At 42.0% G+C, this 16491-nt stretch overlaps 1 protein-coding gene across 5 annotated transcripts in view; it reads left to right on the forward strand.

Annotated features, from left to right (window-relative positions):
• Positions 1-16491, forward strand: part of FERMT2 (FERM domain containing kindlin 2) — a 1218449-nt gene that overhangs the window by 818237 nt on the left and 383721 nt on the right. For all 5 annotated transcript variants that reach the window (XM_044074394.1, XM_044074398.1, XM_044074396.1 and 2 more), the window contains one exon: positions 12641-12747. In XM_044074394.1, the coding sequence (XP_043930329.1) occupies positions 12641-12747 (107 nt within the window). The remainder of the gene's footprint in view (positions 1-12640; positions 12748-16491) is intronic.

The raw sequence follows: 16491 nt of genomic DNA on the forward strand, positions 1-16491 counted from the left end.
GCTGCTACTTTATCTTTCCAAGCAAGAGTATCTTTGGACAGTATCTGTGCTGCAACCACATGGGCAAGCCCTCATACCTTTATTAACTCATTACAAAGTAGATTTGGCTTCCAGGAGTAGAGCATCCTTTGGTTCTACCGTTCTGAAGAATATTCTCCAGTGAGCCACCCAAGAATAGGGTAGCTTGGGATGCGGTCCCACAAGTGAGAATAAAGGCAAGATTGACAACATCACAAAAAGTTTTGTACTTACCATAACATTATATGTGCTGTCCATCTTGGCCTTTATTCTCGCAACCCAAACACCTTCCCCTAGCCTATGTTACTGGGAGGAGATAGTAGTAATTGGATATCTTTTGGACTCTACAGCCTCAGAAACCACTTCTTACACTATAAATATTACCTATAACCTTAATGTCGCTAAGGGTTTAGGGAACGGCATCATAGGTAAGGGAGAATGACCACAAGCTTTTGAAAAAGGATGAGATGGATCAGATTCGACCCCCAAGTGAGAATAAAGGCGGAGATGGACAACACACATGGAATGGTATGGTACAGCAGATATAAAAATTATACACACCCCCTGTTAAAATGCCAGGTTTTTGTGATATGAAAAATGAGACCACAATAAATAGTTTCAAAACTTTTCCCACCTTTAATGTGACCTATAACCTGTACAGTTCAGTTGAAAAACAAATTTGTTAGGGGAAAATATATAAAATATAAAAAATGTACAATACGCTGGTTGCGTAAGTGTGCACACCCTTAAACTAATACTTTGTTGAAGCACCTTTTGATTTAATTATAGCATTTAATCTTCTTGGGTACATACCTGCCATCAATTAAAGAGACTCTCATTAACCCCAAATAAAGCATCAGAGAGATCTCATTGTTGAAAGGTATCAGTCAGGAGAAGGGTACAAAAAATTTTTCCACAGCATTGGATATACCATGGAACACAGGGTGAAGATGGTCATCAAAAAGTGGAGAAAATATGGGACATCCGTGACATTTGCAAAGAACTGGATGCTCCTCCAAAATTGATGAAAAGACAAGATGAAAACTGGTCAGGGAGGCTGCCAAGAGACCTACAGCAACACTGAAGTAGCTGCAGGAATTTCTGTCAAGTACTGATTGTGTATTACATGCGACAACAATCTCCCATATTCTCCATATGTCTGGACTATGGGGTAGGGTTGCAAAATGTAAGCCTTTTCTTACACACACAGCTCCAGGCAAAATTTGCAAAACAATACATAGTCTCCCAAAAGCATGTGGAAAAATGTGTTATGGTCTGATGAGACCAAGGTTGAACTTTTTGGCCACAATTCCAAAAGGTATGTTTGGCACAAAAACAAAACTTTGCATCACCAAAAGAACACCATCCCCATGGTGAAGCACGGTGGTGGCAGTATCACGCTTTGGGATTGCTTTTCTTCAGCTGGAACTGGGACTTAGTCAAGGTGGAGGGAATTAAGAACAGTTCCAAATACCAATCACTGTTTGGCCAAAACCTTCAGACATCTAGAAAGCTGAAGATGAAGAGGAATTTCACCTTTCAACATGACATTGACCCCAAGCATACATCCAAATCAACAAAAGAATGGCTTCACCAGAAGGAAATTAAAGTTTTGGAATGGTTCAGCCAGAGCCCAGACCTAAATCCAATAGAAAATCTGCGGGGTGACCTGAAGAGGGCTGTGCATAATAGATGCCTTCGCAATCTGACAGATTTGGAGTGCTTTTGCAAGGAAGAATGGGCAAATATTGCCAAGTCAAGATGTGTTATGCTGATAGCCTCCTACCCAAGAAGACTGCTGTAATTAAATCAAAAGTGCTTCAACAAAGTATTAGCTTAAGGGTGTGCACACACATGCAACTAGCTTATTGTACATTATGTATTTCTTTATATTTTTCCCCCAACAGATTTGTTGGTTTTTCAATTGAATTGTACAGGTTATAGGTCACACAAAAGGTGGGAAAGTTTTGAAATGATTTAGTGTGGTCTCATTTTTTTATATCACAAAAACCTGACATTTTAACAGGGGTGTGTACACTTTATAGCCACTGTAAGTACGTAACGCAGATTTCAGGGTATTGACATTTTCCTTATTTAGATGACTTATTTGTGCAGTCTCTTCACAGTTGTCAGAAGGCAATAAAAACGTATCCTGGGTGCTGGAGATGACAGATTGAGTGGAAACTCAGTACAGAGACCTTGCAGGAGTTAATCTAGGTTTGAAGAAATCAAGTTGATTAGCTAGTTTCCTTTCAAAATGGACAACTTTTCAGATTCTGCTCCAGAACTCCCAGGAAGCAGGTCTGGAAACAGATGCTCCATCATCCCCCTGGTCGAGGATGTTCCTATATGCACTTCCACATCTTTCAATTGCTTCCAGCATAATTTTGAAGATTAAGACTCCAAAATCATTGTGATGACTCCCTTCAGGCCATGTAAAATAGTTTCTCCCTTCTTATGGAGTTGGACAGGGGCAGTTGTCACATTGGATTTACTGGTACAAGACAGAGTTTGATATACCCAGATATCAAACAACTTCAGCTGATCGCTTGGATAATTCAGTTTTAATACATTTTAGGCATTTTTTTCATGAGGATATGCTACAAATATTGAAGGCTGCTAGAAAATCTACTACTAGAAAAGCATATATCGGCAAGTAGAAGAGTTTTTATGGTTTAGTGCCTAAGTAATGACCTGGAATGAATTATGGATTTTGTACCTCTGGTGCTTTAATATTTGTTGAGTTACAATCCTCTGGTCTATCTTATGCCTTTGTTAGTGTATTTTGCAGCCTTTTTTTGCATGTCTGCCCATGGGATCCCCTTCTTTTTTTTAGTGTTAGTGTTTTTGAGTTTTACACCTGAAGTCTCCACGTAGATAGGTTCTTCCTCGTTGGGATATTGATTTTGTGCTGGAAAAACTAACCATGTTACCCTTTGAACCTGCCAATCAGGTTGATCTAAGGTTCATCACTTTGAAAACTGCTGATGTTCTGTAGTCCTATCTCGCCTTCATTCTTACATATGTGTTCGGAGCCGATCCTTGGGACCGACTCTGCCTATTACAAGCTCAGTCTCTTAGTTGGCTCGTGGCTAGGTAGGTATCCGATAGTGCAACAGTACAATCCCCAGATCTCGTTTGCCGCATCTGCGAGTTCAGATGTGCTTCTTGCTTGGCCCTGGCTAAGTTTAAAACTTTTTCTATTACATTACTGTTTGCCTATAGTGTCTTATCTTGTTCTAGATAGTTTAGTATGTTGGAAGTAGTTTTCAGACCTGTTAGTGTTTTTGACTTTAAATTAGTTAGTTGTTGAGAACAGGTTGTCTGTTGGCCCTTGTTCACGGTTTGGTATCCCGCGTGCTAGTTTTCTAATTAAAGTTGCGTGTTTGCTCTTATTTTTGCTATATATTGTGTGCAGTGTCTCCTGTTAGAGAATTAGATATTTAGCTTGTGTGCAGGGTCGTTTGATAGTTTTTGACCCCTTTTTTTCTACGACTTTAGCCTTTGAGCCGTAGATTTCTAATTGAGAACGTTAGACTTTTAGATATTTTAAAATTTAGCTTGCGTGCAGTGTCATTTGATAGTTTCTGACCACCTTCTACAACTTAATCTTTCTACCTAGGTCCATTTAAATTAGAAGACCTAGTCCTCGTGCTTGTGTGTTCCTGCTTAGCTAGTCATTGTCTAAAGAGTCCAATGACCACAAACCTTCAGGTTTCAAAAAATGTGTAAAGTGCTCCCAAAAGATCTCAATTACAGATAGCCATAGTAATTGTGTTGTCTTGGAGCCATTCATTTGCAGGAAACTTGCTTGTTCTGTCATTCCTTCAGCTCCAGATTCTCCAGGAGTAGAACAACAAGTTAATTTTGAAAGGTTTCCTTAAGCCTTCCTTCAAGGAAGACTTAGCCAGTTCTTTCTCCTCAAAATCACATCCTTCCAAAAAAGAGAAGGTTAAGGCGGCCAAGAGGCATTCTCCAGCACAGTCTGGTGTATTGGAACTTCCTCCAAAACTAAGCCAGATAAGACTTCTACCTCCTTGGCTCCACTATCCTCGGAGCCAGTTGAGGTTGTTGATATTGGCACTTCAGTTTCAGCCCCAAGCATCTCGGAGCCGACTACTGAGAGACTTCATCGGAGCCAGTCCAGAGATCCCCTTGCTGGTCTCCCCAACCTTAAGATCTCCAGTTCTGCAGAGGTCCAGATTGCCCACACTATCGTCCAGATCCTCCAGGAGCCTGTCAAAGGCAGATGTGGAGAGAGTAGTGCTTAGACTCCTTAAGTCTGCCATGCCAAAAACGTTGGCTCTGACCCAGTCTGTTCCAGAGTAATCAGAGTCCAACCCCCCCTGTTGTGGTTCCTCCTCTGAGCTATGCCGGCTTTTTGGAGCCAGAATGTTCAGTACCACTTGTTGTGGAACCCTCTGTTCCAGCTCCCCTCGAGGCTGTCTTGGAGCAGAGTTCTGCTCCGACACATTTGGTGCTATCCGTGGTATCTAGGAGCCGAAGCTCACTGGTCGGCCCCGACAGGGACACTTGGACCTGAACCTCCTTGGTTCCAAGTCACCTTCTCGGTGTGTCTGCTAGGGTGAGCTCAGACCCTACATCCATCTCAGAGCCGATGACTTCCTCCATCACCGAGGTCTTCTGAGCCAGAGACATCTGCCTTAGAGATGTGTGCTGTCTCGCTCATCAGCTCCACTCAAGGGTTCTGACACTTTCCCCTCATCCACTGACCACTGTCTCAGCATCTACTCTCTCTCGACAACAGAGACCCACAGCCTCAGGAGCCCCCGGTTGGTGGCCCCACAGTCTTCCGAGACCTCCCCAGAATATCCTTCTGAGTAGCTCTCTCGGAAGACGACATGCAAGAGGAAGCATGTAAACTCCCAGGATGAGTCTATTACCTCCAACACTGACCTTGAGGAGTCAGAAGGGTCCCCCAAGTCGTTCTCTGATGTCTCCTTTGTAGACATCTTAAAGATCCTTAAGCAGAGAGGCGGCTGGCCCACCGTTACCCCTTCTGATGAGGAGTCTGTGTACCTGAAGGCTTTCGGGTCTCAACCTTCAGCCTCTTGGGTGTCTCCACCTTTTGATGAGCTTTTAGACCTGGTTAATTGGAAGGTGTGGGAGACTCCTGATGCCATGGAGCCAGTTACCAGGAGACCCAATAAATTTTTGTCTGCTCCCAAAGAGAGAGAATTCTTGTCCAAGGGCGTGCCTGTAGATGCCATGGTGGTGGTGGTGGCGGCCACTAAGGAGCTAGCGGAGACTTCATCTGTCCATCTGCTGAATAAGGAGTCTCGAATGATGGACAGATATGGGAAGTGTATCTTTTCTTCAGCGACATTCACACTTGGATCACTGAACTATCTAACCCATTTTACAAGGCTTCAGAGCGATCTTAAGGAGTTGGGAGATGCTCTACAAGGTACATCTAATGAAGGAGTCCTGAGAAGGTGTCTGCTCAGTTGTCCACCTTAAATTCCATCGTTAACTCCTCCTTGAAGCTGATTTCTTATGCAGCCGACTGAGTGAGCAGGGCAGCGGGTTCAAGAGTTTCCCTTAGGAGACACTCCTGGATGCGCTTGTGTAATTTTGCAGAGCCATTCAAGTCTACCTTTACCAATGCCCCCTTTGATGTTTCTTCATTGTTTGGACTGAAGGTAAAAGACAAATTCACCAGGTGCAAGCAAGAAGGGAAAACTCTCTGTGCCATGGGAGTACGTTTTATCGTCCCCTCTAGACTATATCCTAAGGGTCAGAGAGGTGGTGAGATGTGGTTCAAGAAGTCCCAGAGATTTTTCCCAGATGCAGGGGGTGATGACTCCTTCAGAAGCAGAGAAGGAGGAGCAAATGGTAGATGTCGCCCTAGAGGCAGGGGCGTCCTGCAAAACCAGGGAGGTCGTGATTCGTTTCGAGGCCGTCCCCATCAGCGCTGCTGATGTGGGGGCCCGGCTGTGCTTCTCTGGAGACAGTCGAGGGTTGCATTTTTCTTTTGTATCCAGAAGCCTGGCTAAACATCACCCAAGCCAAATGGGTGCAAAGAATTATCACCAGGAGTTGGTCCTTACTCTTTTCTCTTCCACCTCACGTTCTCAAGAAGTTCCTGGATGTTCCACTCTCACAGGGATCAAGCAACTGTAGAAGTGAAAAGGTTGCTCACAGAGTCGTCCAAACCATCCCCGCAGACCAGGTAGAATTCTGAACTTCAGATTCTTTAGTGCCAAAATGTACAGGGGACTGGAGACCCATCTTGGACCTCAGCAAACTAAATGAATCCGTAAAGGGCAAATTCCGGATGGTGACACTGCAGTCTGTACTCCCTCTGTTAGGGAAAGACAGTTGGATGTGCTCAATAGACCTTCAAGATGCATATTACCATATAAAAATGGACAGAGCATCGAGGAGCCACCTACGCTTCCAGCTGGGAGCCAGTCACTACCAATTTCGTGCTGTGCCCTTTGGTCTCACCACAGCCCCCAGGGTGTTCACCAAATGCATGGCAGTAATGACAGCTCACCTGAGACACGTCTAGGATTCCAAGGGTTTCCGTACCTGGACCTACTGCCTCCTGAGTGCCTCGACCAGGCATCTACTCCTTCAAACCAGAGATTCCACTAGGGTCTGTATTAAATGAACGAACGATCAAACTGTCAAGTGCAACATACTCTACAAACTTTGATTAAATGTTTGTAATCTGAGCCTGTAAATGTTGAAATGTGGAGATCTGAAATGTTTGTTGGCCTTGCTAGTGAGTAGCGTATGATGTAAACACGCTACACTGTCCAGTATGGCTAGGTAAGAGGCTGCTTTCTTTTATATACCAACTCCAAGATCGCTGTACATTGGGGAAAGGACAATTTCCCGGTAATCGCAAAGTGATTACCAGGAAATTGCCCTTTCCCCAATGTACAGCTATCTTGGAGTTGGTGTATTTAGTTGGGGGAGTCTGGGGACGAAACCCCCAATTTGTTTTAAAAGTAGATGCGTTTGTGTAGGTTTGTGTTTGAATGGTGTGAGTGTGTAGGGGTTTGTATGCATTGGTTTTGTGAGAGTGTTGTATGTTGGTATAGGGAGGGTGTGGGATGAACAAAATATTCAGATTTTTTTATTTTTCAGGGTTTTTAGGCTTTGATTACATGAATGATCGATCAAAGTGTGTCGAGTATGTTGTACTCGACATTTTGATCGTTCGTTCATGTAATATAGACCCATTTCACTATCCAACTTTGTTCCCATTTGGGGATTACTATAAATTGGGAAAAGTCTGCCTTATCACCCTCTCAGTTTGTGACTTTCATAGGTGCAGAAATAGTGCCATGTTAGCTTGTCTTCCTGCAGAAAGAGCACAGAACCTCACACAAGTTCTCCGTCTACTTCCTATGCAACAAGTTAAGGCAAAGACGGTGCTGAAACTCTTGGGGCCATGGCCTCCACTATAATGCTAGTCCCTCTCGTCAGATTACATATGCAAATTCTTCAATGGTTTCTATCGTCCCGGTGGTCCTTTCAACAACTGCCTCTCTCACCACATCATCATAACAGTCTTGCAAAAAGGATCTGTTGGTGGATCCAACCTGACCAACTAACAACAGGCACTCTATTCCTTCCTTGCCAACCCATTGCTGTTATGACCACGGATGCCTCACGGATTGGGGGGGGGGCATTATCTAGGCAGGACCGTCCAAGGCACCATGGCAAGATCACGAGGCTCACCTGCATATCAGTGTCCTAGAGATGAGGGTGGTGCTTCTAGCGGTGCAAGCACTTCACAACTCTCTTCCTCTTGGGGCAATAGCAATCCAGTCAGACATGTCTGTGGTATGGTATCTCAACAGACAAGGTGGAACCAGATCTTACCCCCTTTGTCGGGAGGTGATTTGTGTTATGAAGTGGGCGGTATCTTCCCAGCACTTTCTAGCGGCAATGCACATCCCAGGAACAACCAAGATGATAGCCGACAAATTCAGCCGGGCAGTCTTGATGCCTCATGAGTGGTGTCTGAATCAGGAAACAGAACAGATTTTCCACAAATGGGGACGGCCTTGCTGCAATCTTTTCACCAGAACAGTCATCTCCAAATTCGGCAGCTACTTTTCCCTTATTCCCCCTCCGTGGAGTTGCCGAGAGACGCACTTGTTCACATTTGGCCCCTGGGTCTCCTTTATGCTCTCCCTCCTTTTCCTCTCATATCCAAGGTGATTCAGAAAGCGAAGCTGTTGGGAAGCAAAATGATTCTCATCACTCATTGCTGGCCTCGTCAGGTTTGGTTCCCCTTTCTCGGGTGACGATCCATGGACTCTGGACCCAGTGCCAGACCTCTTGACACACACGTCAGGCTCTCTTCACCCCAGCCTCCACACCCTCATCTTTACAGCGTGGCTGCTCCAATTCCATCCCTAGTCAGGTTTCATGATTTTTCACCTGCTGTGACCCACATCTTCACATAAACCTTCCACTAGGAAGTTATACACTAGCAAATGGAGAATGTTTTCTATCTGAACTGAAGAAAGGAATGTAGACCCTTACACTGCATCCTTCCCAGTGGTTTTAGATTTTTTTGTCTTACCTTTTCCATCAGGGATCTCCTGCTGCTACAATTGGGGTTCAGTTGGCAGCGGTATCTAATTTTCATTTGGGTCAACATGAGTCTAACCTGATGTCACACAGATTGTGTAAAACCTTCTTCAAGGGTGCTACCTTGCTGAGACCTCCTTTTCAGGAACTGGTAGCTTCCTGGGGTCTAAACTTTGTCCTGTCCAAAGTAACTTCTTCGCCCTTTGAACCTGCCCATTTGTGTCCACTAAAATTTCTGTCTTGGAAGACTTTTTCTAGTAGCTAGTAGCCATCACATCTGCTAGACGTGTATCAGAGTTAAAAGCACCGTCTATCAAGCCCCCTTATTTGATTTTCCACAAAGGCAGTTTCTCTTCGTGCACATCCATCTTTTATCCCTAAAGTTTGCTCTCACTAACTTGAACCAAACTATAGAGTTGCCGGTGTTTTTCCCTAACCATTCCAATGCAGGAGAATACAAATTTCATCAGTTGGATGTTAACAGACCGTTACGGTTCTATCTTCACAGGGCTAAGGAACTTAAGTCAGACCAATTGTTTGTATCATTCTGATTCTAAACTAGGTGCCCCAGTCTCCAAAGTGACCCTATTAAATTGGATTTCGAGCTGTATTTCCTTCATTTATTCTTCTAATGGAAAGACTGTACCGTTCAAGTTTAAGGCTCATTCTGCATGATCCCAGTCTACATCTGCTGCCTTCCAATCCAGAATTCCAATTGACAATATTTTTGCAGCAGCAACATGGGCTACCCCTCATACCTTTATTACTCATTACAAATTGGACCTGACCTCTAGGGGTAGTCTCTCATTTGGTTCCACAGTACTCAGAAGTATTTTTCCGTAAGCCACCCAAGAATAAGGTGCTAGGGACGCTGTCCCATATGTAAGAATGAAGGTGAGATAGGACTACAGAACATAAAGAAGTTATGTACTCACCATAACTTTTCATGTTTGTAGCCCATCTCGCCCTTCATTCTTACAAACCCACCCACCTACCCCCATCCTGGAAGGATCTGGAGACAGGATAGTATTACCTTTATACTGTGGAGACCTTTCATTATTGTTCTTTTTGGATAGCCTTAGTTCTGTCTTTCTATAGTTTAGCAACAAACAAGATCTGGGGATTGTACTGGTGCACTATGGGATACCTACCTAGCCACGAGCCAACTAAGAGACTTTGAGCTTGTAATAGGCCGAGTCGGAGCCGAGGATCGGCTCAGAATCCATATGTTAGAATGAAGGGTGAGATGGACTACAAATATGGAGCGTTATGGTGAGTACATAACTTATTTTTTTTTCCTCCGACATCTGCAAGAAAAGTATTTCAGTTGCAGGCTCTCATGGTTGGCAGAACGCTATCTGGTTTTCCATAAAGACAGGGTAATTTCCAGCACAAACCCCTCGTATGCATAGGGTTGTTTGAGAGTTTGTTGAATCAAGCCATCAGTCTTCCCAGTTTCTATCCAGATTCAAAAAATGAGGGAGAGAAGATTTTACTCACTGTAGATGTGCATGGGCAACTCTGGTTGTAACTTGACAGAACCAACTTCTTTAGAAAAGCTAACCAGCTATTTGTTTTCTATTTCGGGACTTGGTCACCAGTGTCTAAACAGTTTATTTACAGGTAGTTGTCTATTTTGTGTTACTCACCATCGTAAATCCATTCCATGCATTAAGGCAGACTACTAGAACCTTAGCTTCTACAATGGCATGCTAGAAAAGGGGTAGACTCTAGATGCATTATAGAGGCAGCAACTTGGTCCTCCATAGATACTTCTGCAAAGCACAACAAACTTGGATCCCTTTTCTAGGTCCATAGCAAGCTTTGCTTGGAACATTCTTCAGGGGCCCCTGAATCTCCTTATACTTCCTCTTCCCAGGTTGGATAAAACTGTGGTAATCTACCCATAGGATATGCAGCAGTGAGAACGATGAACATAGTACAGTTGTGTAAGTTGCACTTAGTTACAACAGTAGATTTTGAATTCTTCAGTGCTACAGTAGCCATATCCATCCTCCATCCCACTTGTAAAGAGTTTTGGTGGAATATAAAGTTTTGTTTATATCTTCATTCGCTTGGGATGAGTTCCCTATTTTTTTGTTGAGGGGCAGGGAAGTCCCTGAAAATTTGTTGTCAGCATGGCTTTTTATATAGCTCCCTCCAAAAAGAGTTCAGTCTATAAGTAGGCAGAATGACTGTGAGAGGGGATGAAAGCATTTAGAAGCTGGCAGGTTGCTTTATCCTTGGCAGGATGCAACCCATAGGCTACTGCAGCAATGAAGAACTCTAACATCTACTATTAAAGCTAAGTGCAGCTTACACAACTGTACTGTTTGGTATATTCATGCTAAGCAAATACTTTGACAAATAATTCTTTTGTAACCTCCCGGGGGTACCTGTTTTTTCATATAATGGCATTTTATTGAACATGCCATTCGTCAAACCATTCTTATTGAGATTGTATTATGGTACGGATTGGGAAATTTGCCCTTTCTCTACTGTAGTGATATCTTGGAGTTGGTATATATAATTAGGGGGGTGTGGGGGGTTCAATGAACAGCATTTCCAACAAAATGATGTTCGATAATGCGATGTTTCAATGATTTAATATAGATGCCCTCCAAGGACCTTGCCAAATGGCTCCAATACTGACATCCAATCTGCCGATGTATTCTAGAGAATGATGGTCATTCCCAGGCCAGGTGAGAGCCCTTTTGGCCCATTTGTTCCCAACCAGGAATCCTGATCAGTCATTCCATTTCCTCGCAGTACATTGTGTGACAGGGAGGTGGGACAGCATGCTGGTCTTGGGAGAGAGCCTATCTTCTCATTTGGAAGTACACCGTTCCTGTTAGTGGCTCCCTCAAACCTGTTATTGCTGGGCACCCCCCCCCCCAAAAAGATGTTGCTTCTACATGCTGGTTTCGCCTACTGTGCTGGTGCTAATCTTCTTTGAATGAACTCATGTGGCCAGAGCTCCACTGAATTTAACCCATAGTGCTTTTGCTAGATGTCATCCTTGTGCTGAGCCTGAGCCACCTCCTTCCACCCTGGATGGGTGAGCCAGTAATGGCCTCTTCCAGCTTCCTATAGACTTTATCCCTCTGTGCCACAGAGCTCTCTTTGCTGAATAAAATTTTATTTCAAAAAGTCACTGTCTGGTAACAATCTGTGTGCAATGTAAAGAGCTGCAAAGTAACTTAAGTTGACATGCAAATTTTCGTAGCAGGTGCTTTACATTCTGAAAGATTTTAAGCAAGTTGCTTACAGTCCCTTAAGGAAAAAAAAATCACCGTGGGGTGGTAACCTTTGGAGTCAGTTGAATAATATAGTTAAAAACGCCATTAATTTTGTTTTGCTAATAATAGGAAATTATGTAATCTGCTTGCTCCATTCAGCTGGCAGTGGGGAGTGACGTTTCCAGGCGTTTCTGCAGTTGCACCCTACTGCTCCTCTAGGCGTCAAATATTGCCTGTTCATATTTGCATTAATAATTCCAAAACCATGTTGCATACAAGGTATTGGAAAATTTTATCTTCAAGCATACATGATAACAAATATAATTGTATTGATGTGTGACCTCTGTCAATGGGTATTTGTTAAAAATGTAAGGTGATAACTTAAATTTTTAAATGCTGAAGCCACACCCACTAGGAGTTAAAGGTACACACTCAAAAGAGCTCTACTGGAGGGAATGAGTTAATAAAGGGGAGGTTATTAGTGCTTACAAGTACTGAAATAGTAAAATTGTTATAGCAGAGTTTGCTGCTGGAAAGTTTCTAACTACTGATAAAGCTACTTTTGTCTTTGTTTCCATTGTGTTTGGTGTTGAACATTAGCTTCTGTTTAATCCTCAGACAATAGTATGCACAAGTTTTCCTGTAGTACATGAATAGTGAAAACTCTGATTATAAATTTCATCTATCGGATATTCCACTTACGTAGTTCTAGCACTCTGTTTTCATTTGACAGTAATTTAATACCAGTTTCTAAACTGAATACAATTAAAATGATGGCTCTAATGGCTGCTGTGCTTTATTCCTAGGATGTGAAGTGACCCCTGATGTAAATATCTCAGGTCAGAAGTTCAATATTAAGTTGCTGATCCCTGTTGCTGATGGAATGAATGAGATATGGCTTCGTTGTGATAACGTATGTACTTTCATTTTACAGCAGTTAAAAAAAAGTTCCAATGTTTGTTATTGTAAGATACAGAAAAAAAACTTTTGATGTATGGAGTCTTCTTATACCTGAAGTGCTTATGTACTGATTTAGCATTTCATTATGTAAATTATTCCCTAAATGTTGGGCTGAAGAGTAATATGATATCAGATGATGAAAGTGTAGTGCCCACTGTACTTGATAAAGTAAACAGCATGGCTTCTCATTTTGCATTGTGACTGAGTTAAAAAAAAAAAAAAAAAAAAAAAAAAAAAAATGTATCCATTTGTGTGATAGAAAAGATCTTTGAATAGCTCCATGCACAAGTACTTGGAAAATTGTAATCTGATTTCTAGAGCACTGCTTTTAATTTCCATCCCTGTTGAATCTTTTTGCACTGAAGTTTCTTGATGTAATGTCAAGCCATGATGTACCTGTTCGCTTTTTGTGAAATTTTGTAGAGTAATGTCATTCATCTCAAATAAGGTTTTGCATTTCTTTCTTGATCAACTTCATAGAATACTTTGTCATCTTCCCATTCCCCGATGGGGACACCAGTGATTAATCTCCGGCTTTTATAAGTAGAGGTAACCCTACTGGAATGACCTTTGATATACTTAAAGTTGGGGCATTTGACAGGCATCCAAAGGGAAGGAGTGAGTTAAATGATTAAGTGGCAGTTAAGGTATTATCCTTTGTACACTGCCATTATCTTTTGCATGTTGATTTTATAGTTTTAAATGCAAGGATCAGCAAATACTCCCAGCTTCCCACTTCCCCTCCCATGATTGCATGGCAAAAAAACAAACCCAGTAAATGCTTTGTAATGCTTTTTAATCTGCACTCTAGGGTGCAGCCATGATTTTTGGAATTGGACATTTTCTAGAACGCGTGCAGCCACCCCAGTGTGTAATACCAACATTTACAGCACTGATAATTCTGGTAAATAGCTTGATCCCAGTTTTAAAAAAGTCTGCTGGCAGAGAGTTACATCTCTGATCTATCACAGTCCCCCCCAAAAAAAAATCGTAAAGCTTAGCAAGCCTACTAAGTAGTATACTTTGTGTATGCTTAGTTATGCACTTTTTCTGTTATGTATATCTAAATGTATTTGTGGGTAGACTTTAACTTTCATTACTTTTTGCAGACTTTATACTGTGGTGGTGGTGCTGCGGTAGCATTGTCGCCTCACAGTAAGACGTCCGATTCGATTCTCAGCAAGAGCGTCTTCTGTGTAGAGACATGCGTGAATGGGAGTATCTTCGTGGAAGGTTGTCTCAGGGCTGGCAACTCGGCACGTAAAAATCTACTGCCAATCATTAGCGGACCGGAGTTCCGCTGTGGCGACCCCTAACCGGGAAAAGCCGAAAGACAACTTTTTGCAGACTTTCTGAAACTCTGTTCTGAGCACTTTGTATAAATTGTTGCAAAAGTCTTGCACAAATTTTCTTGCTGGTATGGAAAAGATGTGCAGGATGTTCTTTTTAGTAGTACATTCCAGCAAATGGACACTTCTGTTTCTGTTGAGAATAAGAAATGAGGTGAACAAAAATCAAGCAAGTAGGCTCACCCCCATTTTGAGAGGAGGTGCAAGTAGCGTAACACATGACCACCAAAAGGCTTATAGAAATGATGTTATGGTTTTGCAATAGTCAGGATGCCTCTTATTTGGCTATGAGGTTGCACTGGACAGAATCATGTTGTAACAGACTAAGAAGTGAGGAGGTAATGAGGTTTTTTTTCATTTTTATCCCTATTTGTTCTGACGCATCTCACAGATTTTTATGTTGTATGCTTAAATAGTGCTTTGGTTGTATTTGGGTTTTATAATGCCCAAGATGTTGGTTTCATTAGAAATGGTTCAGTACGTCATAATTTGGTGTGCCAGGCCAGGTTATGCCTCTAATGCAGGGCACTGAAGAAATATTTGACATTTTTTATTTAGTGCTCTTGTAGTCAGTTTCTGTTGTGCCCCCTTAGTTTTCATATTTTAGTGTTAAGAAATTGATAATATAGAAGGTAGCATGTCGGTCATGTTTATTTTCTGGTATTTGTATGCACTTCTGCACCACTGTGCTAGAATCTGTTCAGTCATTCATTTCATGTTTGCAGAGTTTCCCTTTTTCTCCACTTACAAGATTTATCAGGGCAGCTTAGGTTTTCCACATCTGACAGTTCATCAGTACAGTCAAGTTGTGTCAGACTCCTGTAGCAGCCCATGAATACCTCATCCAAAGATTATTGGGAGGTAGGGAAATGAAGTAGATTGTCAGGTCTTTATTTATCCTACACGCAGCTCACAGACTTGCAGGTAGTGTAATCACCAGTCTGTGTACTTGCCTGTCTTCAACAGGTAAAACTAAGTTGTTGCAGAAAATAACTTGCATTGTGAACAATGCAGACTTTGCACAGGTAGTACCAAAGCAAATAACCAAAACCAGGAACCTCTTCCTGTCAGGCAGCAATGTTGCCCACTGCAGCACTGCCTCTCAAACACATTGTTTGGTTAATTGTCTATTGCAATATTAAAAAAAAAAAAAATTGTGAAGTTTTATTTCTCCATTAATGTCGCCAGTAAACATGCCAATTGCTTTGTGGTTCTAAGTGATTTAACAAATTTAAAATAGCTGATTTCCTAGAGGGTTTCAGGAGCAAAACACGTGGCTTGTGTATAATGAAGTGCATTCATTGAATTAAAAATCTTTGTAAACCAATAGATTCACTCCCCATATTGCATCACCACTTTTCATTTTGTCCAGAAGTCCTCCCAGCAGCTTTTATTCATTATACAACGTTTTTATCAAAGTTAACTACGGAAGGATATTAAATGCTGAAACATATGTCCTAAAACTCAGAGGATAAATGAAAAGCATTGGTGTTAACAGCCAAATGTTTGTTTCCCTTTTGGTGAAAGTATTATGTTTGACAAATTTTGAAATTCAGGTTATTGAAGAAAATGTCAGTCTTGTTGACAGCTGCTATTTGATAGTTTGTTGATAAAGAAGTAGGCAAGGCAGATGGACACAACCATATTATGTACAACCACTTCATTGCTTAGCCCATTATAAATGTAACTTGTACTGGTCATTTGTGATAACTCAAGTGTATAAATGTAGTTTATTCTACTTACTGGTGCACAAACAGTGTTTTTAACTTTCTGCCATTAGATTCTGCCTTGCATTATATTATGATGTGATTATTAGTATGAGAAAATAAGTGAAGATTAAATTCTGGTTGGAGTTGAAACCGCAGCACTGAAAAGAGCGCTGTTTGTCTGCATTTCTGATGAGCCTATTAGGCTAAACATATGGTTGGCTGTTGGTGCTGAGGCATAATTCCCAGTAGCACTACCAACAGTTATGGAACAAACCTAGGGATTTGAATGGCCAGCTATGGAAAAGGGGTCAGTTTTTCCCTTTGGCGATTGTCAAGAGTAGATGAATGAATGGTGCTAACTTAAGGGAAGAAATGAAGTGGAAAAAGAGTTATTGCATGTCAGCCCTTTCAGATGAGGGAGAAACAAATGTATATAGCTCTGTGCTACAGAGATTTTCCAGCAGGCCAGATTTCTTGCAATAAGTTCTATTCCCACAATTTGGTCACTGAGCAGGAATCCCACAACTTGGTCTTGGATGCGTGCATACAAATGAAGTGTGGAATATAATACTACTAAATAGGTAAATACTAGCTAACAGCTGCTTGAGGAGACCCAAAATGAAGTTGTGGAAATTATAA

The sequence above is a fragment of the Protopterus annectens genome, chromosome 6.part0 (genome assembly GCF_019279795.1).
Source record: "Protopterus annectens isolate FY-2018-M chromosome 6.part0, PAN1.0, whole genome shotgun sequence".
Classification (NCBI taxonomy): Eukaryota; Metazoa; Chordata; order Ceratodontiformes; family Protopteridae; genus Protopterus; species Protopterus annectens.